Genomic DNA, 12769 nt, shown 5'->3' on the forward strand with positions numbered 1-12769 from the left:
TTAATGGCGGTATGCAGAATACAATAGCTCAGTTTGATAGGACTGGTAGATGGAAAATTACAGCTGTAGTATATATGCACATTTACAGTACAGTACAGTATACACAGATGTGTTAACTGCTACCTTGTATTCCTTTATCCAGTTGTATTCTTGCCCTCCATGTGTTTTTCTCTTTCATTATCCTCCTCAGTTGTTCTCCTTAACACTACAGTGAGCTCTACTTTCTTTCAAAACACAGAAAAGGTTCTCGGGGGCCAGAGCAGAGTGAAACGAATGCATCTCAGAGAAAAAACAAACCAATTCATGACATGGAAAGGACAGCAGACAACATATTCTTCTTCAGTGAATGACAATAATGGGTTGAAACGCTCCGATTACTGTTAATAGCTTTAATAGCAGTTCTGCTGCCATGGTTACCGTCGTGTGTATGTCCCTCACCTATCTTCTCTTTCCCTCTCAGGGCTCTTGTTTTCCTTCATCTCTGCCCTTGTTAATGATGGGAGGTCTTCTGCTGATATCGTATGCACCCACCGAGCTGCTCCTTCTGTCTGGTATAATGTATTCTCACATTGACGATGCTAACAAAGTGCCACCGCATAGAACCAAACTTTCATTACAATGTGGCTCAATTATAATGGCTGCAATTCGCTCCATTTATTTATGGGCTTATGGCTTACGCCTCATCCAACTGAGCGCATGGCGGCTGCGTCGCATGTCAGCTGCGTGATTCACGCATCAGGTGATCACACCAGCTGCGTGTCTGCTGCGTTTCTGCTTACAGCTGCTGCTGTCAGCCCTTTCTTTCTACATAAAGTTTGCCTTTCATAATGGCCATTTCATTTCATTATAAATATCATTTATATTTATTTTAGACAGAGAAAGGTTAAGAAACGTGTGGTAATTTGTAAATAATAGTAATAATCCAAAATCAAAACCCCGTACTATATTCATTCATGGAGCTCTCCAAGTCACTGCATGTTCTACATCACTGTCCTGCACATAGTTCAGAATAAAAGCCTTGTGTTAACAAATGAAGGAATTTTGTCCACAGAAAAAATGCTTGAGGGCTTTTATTTTGAAATGAAAGCAGGAAGTGTTGATTTAAAAATAAGTCTTTACTTTTTTTCATCTCCGTAACATATTCTACAGATAGACATCAAAACTGTAGTAATCTTGCTGACATGATGTCAATATACAGTCAACAGATCACCTTCACTGTCTGTTGTTGCTGTGCGCGGGACGCGTCAAAAATAGACGAGACCTCTGCGTCTCTCACGCGAGCAGTGTGTCTGCTCTAAATAAAAAAACTACAGGTAACGCAGACGCCACGCGCTCCTGACGTTCCCTGTGTGGATGAGGCTTTAATTACCATTCAGGATAAGTTAGACTATTACCATCAACTGGAATGTAATTGGTACTATACATGTTGACGTTTTTTAATGAAAGAAAACAAACGTTTTACACAGTTTAGAATTTTTTTTTTTGTCTATATGTCCGGCAGTTTGCGTGTATCTCAGAAGGGATGGAAGTTTACACAAAATGTGTCAATTGGGTTTAAATCAGTTAGTAGTATTGAAATGAGGAAAATTATACGAGTATGGAAAAAATTATACAGAAATAAAGCGCATTAGTGGACCCACTCTGTGTGCTCTTTGTCTTTTTGGTCAACACATAATTATCCTGTCATCTAATGTTTTCATGATCACAAGAAAGCAACGTTTAGAAATGTATCTCTGTTTACGTCCTGTTGGGTACGGGGTCGGGATAGGAACTGCTGCCGCGAAACACGGGCAGACTGCATCCATCTGCTTTCCTGATTTCTGAGTGTGTGGTGGAGGGAGACACATAGACAGATAGATACAGTAGATAGCGAGAGACAGATGTGAAAACAGCTGTCCACTGCATGATTTTTAATCAAGCTTTTATCACATAAGTTCACCTTCCTTATAAGCTCACCTCCCTTTACAGGCAATCACAGAAACACATCAGCAACAATCCTCTTTGCAAACATTAAATAATTACCACTGATGTAAAATCTGACACTTCATTACGTCGTATATTTTAAAGGGATATGGGGAATATAACATGTCTGGTTAGACCAGACTCTGGTTGCCTCTGTTTATGTGTATGTCTAATGAGGTTGTCCCCTGTCAGTGCAATTCTTAATGTGCTTTGTCATCAATTATTTTGCTAATATTTGTCAAACACTGAAGATGACTCTCCGCTCTCTACTCGGCAGGACGCAACCTCTCAGCTGAGCGCTCACACACACACACACACACACACAAACACACACACTCATACAGAGCATGTGACTGATACAGAAAGATAGGCATCATCGTGCTCACATTGTATTGAAGTGGAGGCCAGTGGTCGTAAAATGTACACGGCTAGAAAATTGCAACTTGTTGATCAAAACAATTTTATTAGAATCAAACATTAATATAATAAAGTAGCCAGCTGGATTTGAAATGAGTAGTCGGCTGTTATAGAAGGGCACTTATAGAAAGCTGATCGGAAAAGTGTCACCGCTCTCTCGCTGCGTCGTCGTGTTTTAAAGGGCCAAACCAACCAATCAGATATCAGTAAAACATATTATTTCGCTGTGGCATTTTTATAATTGGTTGAATCGACGAGGACAAAATTAAATACTTTTTTTTAATTATTTGAGTTGAAGGGAGGATACTTGGTGTTGGTTGGGCAGGTGGAGCATTTAGTAGGGCATTGCCCCCTCGTACTCATGCTTAGAATCAACCTTGGTTCCCAGATCTCAGCATTTAACTCGATGAGACCAGTGTCAATATCACAGATAGAAATGATCACAATTAAGCTGTCTCAACATTCAGGATTGAAAAACCCTTCTGTGATCCCAGATTTATAATATTTTTTTATCGTGCAACACAGGCCATTACGGTAGAGACATTAAATATAACAAAAGACTACAAATAATTTTGTTGTACTTTTGTACGGCACTTTGTAGGCGGATGTTTTACTGGCGTCCGGTAGTCGCTTTCAGTCCAAAATGGCGGAAGCGTAGTTTTGCTGCTGGGTGCTGATGTTACACTACTGTTCACTACTTGGCATTATAAGTTCTTTGACTGCAGAGGAAGAGGAGGGACTATGCTTTCCCTAATAATTTGCATAAACATTAACCCATACAAATGTTCTGTTCTTTAACTGATGAAGAGGTGGCTTCCTGAACCTTCTTGTCAAACAAATGACAACGTAGAATTTTTCAAATTAAAATGAAATGTTGTGGTCTAATTCCTACAGATGTGTGGACCACTTCAGATTAGATACTACTAAAATAGGAAGTTCCATATAGACGTATCCAGGGTGTAAGCATAAGCAAACAGGCTGCCATTACTGTGGTGGCATCTCACTTGTTAATATGCACAAGGTACCCCTCTAGCATCAACACAACTGTATATCCGGCATTTTTTCACATTAAACACTGTGAAATTACAGTTGAGTTCGACCAAAGCACACTTGGTGATTGGTGACTTGATATTATTTTGTTTCTGTCCAGTTTGAATGAAGTGTTTTACGATGCACCACTACGTTCTTAAACAAAAAAAATCATATCATGAATTTATATTGAGATTTAGGTATTTGTTTTAAAATATCACTAGCTGATGCTGTAGTGGTCCTGTCATTAGGGTCAATCTGCAGAGATCCTAAGATGTCAAATTTCCAGAAGAATATCCTACATTCATATGAACTTGCATATAGTGCAATACTAGATTTTGTCCTATCAATCTTACCACCGCACAAAGACGTTGATATTGGACAATTTGGCAAAACCAAGGGATTACGCTCAATGCCACACTTTTTCCACACTCTCGCTCTCTACGATATCTGCACATATCAACTACTTGAAGGTTAAGGTCAGGGAAAGATCATGGTTACGATTAAGAAAAAAGCAGGTCTCGCTAAACACCCTCACTTTCCCACTTCATTAAGGGTCCACAAGTTCCTGCTTTGACACAGAACATTCACACTAGATGTGAATCATTAGGTGCGGATTGATCCAATATGAACGTTATTCCTATACTGGGCTACGGGCATGTCCCTAGTAGCCTAGTGTCCTGTCTTATGAAGCACACTGTGTGTTGTGTATACAATACAATCAGCTACAATCAATTCAAAAATCTGCTGCACGAGTGCTGACTAAAACCAAAAGGAGAGCACACATAACACCTATTTTAAAGTCTTTACACTGGTTACCTGTTCGTTTTCGTATTGATTTTAAAATTATTTTATTAGTTTATAAGGCACTACACGGCCTTGCACCAGACTACCTTGCAGAAATGCTTTTGGTTTGTGAACCAGGAAAACCCCTCAGATCCTCCGCTTCTTCTCTTTTAGTTGTTCCACAAAGCAGAACAAAAACATCTGGTGATGCTGCTTTCAGCCGCTGGAACAACCTTCCAGAGGAGCTGAGAGGAGCTGAAAATATTGATAGTTTTAAACGTAAACTAAAAACCCATCTTTTTAGTCTGGCTTTTATGTAGTGTTTTATAATTTTATAATTTTATGTTTTTTTATTTTGAATACTTATCATCATCATTATAGTTTTTATTTTACTCTATTTTATTTAATCAACATGTTATTACTGATCTTTATTATCTCTTTAATTCTATTTATTAAAATTGTATTATTTTAATACAATCTGCTTATTTTGTGTAGTTTCATAATTTGTATTTATTTATTTTATCGTTATTTTTATTTTCTTGGATTTTATTTATCTTTTATTATCTTAAATACCCATCTCTTATTGCTTTCTTATTCAATGAACTTTTATATTGGTTGTTTCGGTGTGCATTAGTCTCTAAATCCATTTTTAACACTACACTTTTGTCAATCGTCTGTCCAGCACTTTGGATTGCATTTGACTTGTTTGAAAGGTGCTATATGAATAAAGTTTGCTTGATTTGTTGATTGTCCTGCATTACGTGACTCAGCAGAAATGAACTGTCGCATGAACACATCCTAGATGAAAACTGATCCTGACAGATACAATGAGTTTGTGTGAGATAGACAGTGTGTGAGTGTGTGTGTGTGTGTGTGTGTGTGTGTGTGTGTGTGTGTGTGTGTGTGTGTGTGTGTGTGTGCGTTTGTGTGTGTTTGCTGAATGTCTCAGACGGGGCTGGCTGGTTGTACGGATGGCAAAAAATAGCATAATGCCTAGGGCAATAAATCCTGCAGGATTAAAAAAAGCTGCAGCTGTAATCCCTCTATATCCTCACTAAGACTAACACCTGTCTGCTGCAGGTCAATGTGTCGGCCATGTTTCCATAAATAACTGCTGCTGTGCTGACAACAGATTCTCTGTCTTCAACATATGTCACGTTAGTAATCCAATCCATGCCGTATTAGCCGTACGTTAGCCTTACTGAGAGTGTTAACATCATAAACTGGACTGATGCTTTTCAGAACGTTACTTCCTTGCATACAGTCTATATTTCATACTTGCAGAACAAATGTCACTGCACATGTCGTGTTTGACACCTAATCACTTTCTGTGTGAGTATGAATCTCCACACTTTCACATCAAATACTAGATCGATGATTTCAGACTTTGATTGTGTGTGTGAGGAGGTGAATTTAGGAGCCAAGTGCTGAACATTGGATACAATTTGTCTTTAGTGGATCCATGACAAGCAAGAATGGATGTGCTGCATGCACATGCTTACTCTTCAAACAGTCCTCAAGCCCTCAGATGTGATCGCTGAACAACAGTTAGTATACCTAAACAGGAGTGGAAAAATAAATAAGCTGCAAATGCTGAGATATCCTGACTGTTAGTTCCTAGTATGGGTCAAACTCCAAAAACACAATTCCTGTAATGCCGCTCAATATAATATAATATAATAATAATGTTTTTCCTTATGCTGCATTCACACAATATCGGCAGAATGGGACGAACACTGTTGATGCATTATTCCAAGATGGTTACCCTCACTGTTAGCCTTATCGGGGTTCTACTTTAACCAGTGCCCGATGGCCTGTGGCCACAAAAAGCTACTCCGTTGCCACCAAATATCCCCTGTAGGTGCCGACGTTGGTTAGGATGGCGTTATCAGCTGTAACCTCCATATGAGCGCAGCGTTCATGTGTGTGTGAGTTAGTGTGTATCAGTATCTCCTTGAGAAGCAGCTGACTGTAGCTGCCTGCTGGACACACTTTTTCCATCACCTAGATGCCTTTCCACACACTGCTCTCCCCCCCCCCCACCCCCACACACACACACACTGCTTGTATCTCTTACCTTTACAGCTACCAGCATCTTGTCCTTGGTGGGGCTCAGGTTGTAACATTCAGCCAGGAAGACCTTGCCGAAGGCTCCTTCTCCGAGCTCCCTCTTCAGAATAATGTCCCTCCGTTTAATATGCTGAACATCTGAAAAGGGACAGAGACAGAGGGACTGAGTTGACATCCGTTTTTTTTTTTTTTTTTTAATGCAAACACACAGCCAATTAAAAAGGCTTCCCAATTTCCCTGCTTACATTATCCTAATCTTTCCTAGAGTTACAGTAAATGAAGGCAGGTGACTGGTTCAATTCAAGTACCAGCAGGATAAACAGGGAAAGAGTCAGTCTTCATCTTTTCAGTACAAACCAGCAAATTTGAAACCTATTGTTCATTTATTATATTGACAACCCGAACACATCTGTGGGTAACTGACCTCAACACAAAATCTCTGGAATCAAATGCACTGATATTAATGAGAGTGAAGCAAAACTGAATAAAGCTGCAAGGTTGTACTGTATATCTAATTTGTGTGTGTGTGTGTGTGTGTGTGTGTATGTGTGTTTGTGTGTTTGTGTGTTACTGCTGATAGGTGGCTGTCACTCTTTCTCTGTGTTAACATTAAACCTGGCTACATGTAAGTGCACTAATTATGGTACACACACTCACACTGCACTGTGAGAATATGCTTAAATGCATAACCATCTTGTATATGGGGGAATTATCCCAAGTGTATGTGACGTGTGTATACGTTATGTTTCCATGACAACCATCCTCCCAGTCTCTCATTTGTCTATTAGAAGGTTTTCTGTTTAAATGTCCCATATTGTTAAAAAGTGAGATTTTCATGTGTTTTATATTATAAAGCAGGTTTAAGTGATATATAAATACTGTTAAACTATCAAAACGCTCAATATACAGAGAAACACACACAGCCCGTATTCAGAAACTGTGCGTTTGAAACAAGCCGTTAGGATTTCTGTCCATTTGTGATGTCACAAATATACAATATTTAGACCATTACACGGTTTTAAACGTAAACGTTCTAAATGTGTCCTAGTTTATTTCCTGTTGCAGTGTATGTAAATAACATCAGCTGACAGGAAGTAAACATGGACCCAAGCTGTTGCCTAGCAACGCAATTCCGTTGCAATTCCGTTGAAATGCACTAAAACGGAGCGTTTCAGACAGAGGGTGAATACAGGTATATTCAGACAGAAAGTATGAGGAAAATACTTTTACATTATAGCATGTAAACATGTTCTAGTAGAAACACAAAATACAAGTATGAACCTGAAAATTAGCATAATATGGAACCTTTAAATTCAGAAAATAATCTACTGTTGATATATGATGTCCCATAATTCTACACTAGCCTTATCAATAGAGATTTTTATGCAAATAAAGCAGGAGTTACACAGTTATATTTTGATAAACTTGTGCTATTGAGGTGGTAGTCCAGATGATCAGTGTTCGGTGTGTTGATTTATGTATTTGTTTATTTAACAGAGACAACGGAAAGTCATTGACTTTCTCAATGTTAGCTAGACAGCTAAATTTCATCAGCAGTCCCTGGGCAAGAAAATCCACAAAAGAGTTATGACAGCAATACATACAGATACAGAATAAGCACTTCATCATACATAAGCACATTGCGTCTGACAAAAAAATTATATTGCCTGTTAACTACCTAATACACACCTTAATATGATCTTACTACTTTAAAAAAACAAATCCTTATTGATAACAATGCCGTTTTAATATAAAAAAGGAAATGCCAGACACTTTAAATTCTGAAAAATTAAACTTTAATTTCATTTTTATGTTATTTAAAGTCCTATTCTTTTTTATTTTTAACTTTAAATTAAATTCTAAATTGCTCTGATGGTTAGGGTAAAATATTTTGCTTTTGTCTAAGGTTTCCCCTTTAGGGTTTCACTTACTTTGGTGTTAAAAAATGTCAGTCATGGTCCACACATACAGTATATCACCAAAATGACCCTGCAATCAATAAGGTGAATTGTAGCAATTATGATGTTACAAATACAAAAAAAGAAAATGTAGGAATCAGGACGAGGGATTGGCTTCCATTCATAACTGAACTAATGATCTAGTGAAACATGTATTCAAACTAAAATTCACTTTTACGTCATAAAAAAAAGAAGAAAAAATTCATAATACATTTGGATCAACACCAGTTGTCGGACTTTGAAATCCTGCTTCTTCTTTTGGGCTGCTGAGTAAAATCAGAAAACAAACCTCCAGTAGTCCAGAGAGATCCACAACACTGTTAATATTTTATAATGAGGTTAGGACTGTGCTTTGGGTGACACATATTTCTGATACGCCCCCATATGATAACATCAAAAAAATATTAATTAGCCTGGGTCTCAAGATGAACAGCAAACTGTATTCAGCTCAGGTCCCTGCAGGACAATGGGAGCCTGTTCTATGAGACAGGCCTTGAAGGACAGCTCATTGGGGACATTTGTCAATTTTATTGTACAACAAATTCTAAAGATAAGAACCAGTTAGTCTTTGGAGTGAGATCTCTGAGAATGTTACCATTTCAATACTAGAAATATTGAATCAAGATTCAGTGCTGTGACCTCTAACTTTTAACTTTAGTCTGTCAAAGTCTGCAGCCTTAGGTTGTACTACTTGTATTGCATTGCTTGCATGGCAGTGCTGTATGCATGGCTGAATGGCTTCAGCACAATGGAGGGAGTGGGCACATACAAAGAAATACACTCAAAACCACGTCCAAGCAGGCATATACATGTACAGCAGGAGCACACGTCTTTCACTTTACAAAAGACGTACCGCACACACACACACACACACACACACACACACACACACACACACACACACACACACACACACACACACACACACACACACAAGGGTTAGCTGAATGAGTTGACCGTTCCGCCACTGGGTTGCAATTAGCGAGACTGTAATGAGCTCTGGGACTGGCATCATCCAGCAGCATGCATACTGTATAGTAGCTGCTATAGAGGCTCTGAGGAAGGAGAGGACAGCAGAGCAAACTGCACTATAGCAAAGGACCTTTCAATCAATTCAACAACACTTTACTTTAAAATGCTGTCTTTAATGTGTTACACTGTGAATTAATCACATGATAATAGAAGAAACACTGTGCGAGAAACTTTAGGGGGGAAAGCATAATAGCACAGCTGTAAAGTTAATGGCCTGATACTATTGTGATGTGAATGTAACGCGCTGCTGAATTGAATGTGAAACTTTCTCCAGTATCGTGCTAATTAAAGGTATATGTCACACGGCTCTATCGGCATTCGTTGGCATTACAAAACCAGATTAGAGGCTCTCTCTCTCTCTCTCTCTCTCTCTCTCTCTCTCTCTCTCTCTCTCTCTCTCTCTCTCTCTCTCTCTCTCTCTCTCTCTCTCCTCCCTACTATATGAGATGCAGCTGATTTAACAAAAACTTGGTACAGCATAAAGACAGATCGTTATTATGCAACAAACAGTATGGGAATAGTGAACGAAGGTGTTGCAGCATTGTTATAAAGTGTATATTCTGGCGCAATGCTTTTTTGCAGTGTACGAAATATGTACGCAACACACTTCATTGGAATGAAAGCACCATAATAACCAGGCTTTTTATATGCTGTGTTCAAAATTGCATACTAACATACTCTTCATACAAAGTATGATGTAAAATTGAGTATATAGTACGGCCAAACTGCATAGTATGTGGATTTTGTGTATGCGAGAAATGCCCGAATGTATACAACATTAGCAAGAATTTCTGAGTTTGCAGCGTGAGCTTACTGCACATACTCAACTGCCACACAATAATACGCCCTGAGAAAGTAACCGTTTACATCCCCAATATGTTTATGTCAGTTTATCCAAATAAGCATGAAAAGTGATCCACAGTTTAATCCACGTTGACTTGAGTTGTGCCGGCTGTGTGACGAGTTGAAAAAGTGGACTCAATGGTGAGAGACGTGTGTTATCAATTCTAAAAGAAAAAGTAAATTATGGACAAATAATTCCAACAATATGATATAACAGACTAAAAGCATAAACTGTTATTGCCTTATAACAAGCAGACAAATACATTTTATTCTTTGTGTGTGTACTAGTGAGTTGTGCACGAGCTCACACACTTTGAAGATGAAGATGGGTTAATGATCAGACACATGAGAGGAAGAAACACCGTTAAGACACACACACACACACACACACACACACACACACACACATCACACACACATCACCAGTGGAAATATATAGCTGGTGATAATCACACAAGGTGACTCTTGTGATGGATCAGCATTGCCATTGGCAACAACATCAGTAGTGTTTTGGTGTGTGTGTGTGTGTGTGTGTGTGTGTGTATATGTGTGTGTGAGTGTGTCAGTGTGTGTGTATTGTCTCCCAGGGGATTTGCTGAGATTTATGTGGCTGTAAAGGCAAAAAGCGATTTGCTTCGCTGCTGTGGCAGAATACTATCTGTGTTCAATAGAGACACAGAGAGTGGAGAGACTACTGGACTAACAGAGAGAGAGAGAGCTTTCACACCAGCCCAAAACGAACCGCACTAATCGGCCAAATGGACCTGAGTTTTAACCCAACCAAACAGGTTAGGTGTGAAAGCACCCTTCCTGTAATCTGCACGCTCCATTCAAGTAAACCAGATAGAGGATAGTTACAACACTAGTAGCTAAGCTACGTAGGCAGTATGTAGTAGGAAGCAGGACTGATCTACATGTAGATGATGAGACTTTGGTTGACAACATTACTCTGGCACTGCAGGGGTTCACATGTGTTGTTGATCAATGTTACTCTGTTACATCAACAAGTGCTGACCCTACGTTTTGGTCAGTCGATAAGTCGGTGGTTGACTTTTTACATTAAATTCTTATCTATTGTTGGGGGACCAATACACCCCTACACAACTTGTGAAAGGTTACCAGTGTTTAATTCAACATGGATAACAACTTACAGGCGTTGCGGACCTTTTTTTGTCCTTTGTATAATGCTACTACTGCTACTAATGGCTGCATGCAGGTGGCAAGGTACTATTCGAGCGATTGCGATGAATTCCTGCATGTGTCCAACGGCATTATCAGCCCTCAGGGGGTGTAACGACTCATCTACTACATCGATGTATCGATTTCTTTACGATCCAACAACCTTGACAGGTACTCTGAAAGTTGTCCTTCACGGGAGACGTATATCGATATAAAATCGATTTGAAACGCAAAAAACGATCGTATCGATACTAAGGATTTGCACCTTGTCTTTAAGGAAGACAAACGTTATATGAAAGTGTTTTTTAGCACTTTTATTAGTAAAGAAATGTTAAACGTAACTCCGGTGGACTCTCCAGACATCCGCCAAAAGCGCCTACGATGGGCACGTGAGCATCAGAACTGGATCACGGAGCAATGGAAGAAGGTGGCCCGGTCTGATGAATCATGTTTTCTTTTACATCACGTGGATGGCAACGAGTTGGAGGTGTCGACTCAGCTTCCAAATTCTCCAGATCTCAATCCGATCGAGCATCTGTGGGATGTGCTGGACAAACAAGTCGGATCCACGGAGGCCCCACCTCGCAACTTATACAGGACTTAAAGGATCTGCTACTGACGGCTTGGTGCCAGATACCACAGCAGACCTTCAGAGGTCTAGTGGAGTCCATGCCTCGACGGGTCAGGGCTGTTTTGGCGGCAAAAGGGGGGATCTACTAAATATTAGGCAGGTAGTCATAATGTTATGGCTGATCGGTGTATGGCTATTTGGTACAGCCCTATTTATCATGTCAGTAAATGTGAATGAATTATACTTTGGGGCCCATGTTTTCCATTAAATGACTTCAACGATTGAATTGTGGAGAATCTAACAGATCTAACCATGTTAACATGATGCTGACGAGACCTGCGTTTATATGTCAAAATGTGAAGCCACACCCAGCGAGGAAAAGGGGCTTGACTTTCTAATTGAAGTTTCACAGTAGTAACTTTGTGTCTTTTGTAATTAAATGAATGATGGTAAGTATATCCCCACAACCACCTGCCTGATATGCACATTTGGACTTGCATTCTCACTATCTAAATGTCAACACACAGCCTGTTTCTAGTTGTGTTCTTAGTCGTCTTCACTTAATCTGACCTTTTCTGCACGGTAAAGTTATTTGAATTTAAAATGATGTGGTCTACACCGACGGTACTGCTTTCTACTGAAAACATAGCTTTGTTGTTGAGCGCACACACACACACATTTTTGAAGTCTTGATGATTAAGATCCCTCACACTTGTAGTTTGTCTCATCTGGTCCAGACCAAAGGAAAAGAAAATGATGAGTTCATATGGACTGACTAATATCAGCATCATCAGCACTATATGGACCCACGAGGGAAATCAAAAGACAGTTTATTCCAGTGGATGACTGCAGCTCATGCTGCACTTTACTGCAGCCTGGGTTGATTTTTTTTTTTTTTCACTGACTGGTGTCAAAGAGCTCA

At 39.4% G+C, this 12769-nt stretch overlaps 1 protein-coding gene across 4 annotated transcripts in view; it reads right to left on the reverse strand.

Annotated features, from left to right (window-relative positions):
- Window positions 1-12769, reverse strand: part of LOC141765507 (NT-3 growth factor receptor-like) — a 258306-nt gene that overhangs the window by 38742 nt on the left and 206795 nt on the right. For all 4 annotated transcript variants that reach the window (XM_074631527.1, XM_074631525.1, XM_074631528.1 and 1 more), the window contains one exon: window positions 6272-6402. In XM_074631527.1, the coding sequence (XP_074487628.1) occupies window positions 6272-6402 (131 nt within the window). The remainder of the gene's footprint in view (window positions 1-6271; window positions 6403-12769) is intronic.

Source organism: Sebastes fasciatus, chromosome 4 (assembly GCF_043250625.1).
Source record: "Sebastes fasciatus isolate fSebFas1 chromosome 4, fSebFas1.pri, whole genome shotgun sequence".
In the NCBI taxonomy this organism is placed as follows: domain Eukaryota; kingdom Metazoa; phylum Chordata; class Actinopteri; order Perciformes; family Sebastidae; genus Sebastes; species Sebastes fasciatus.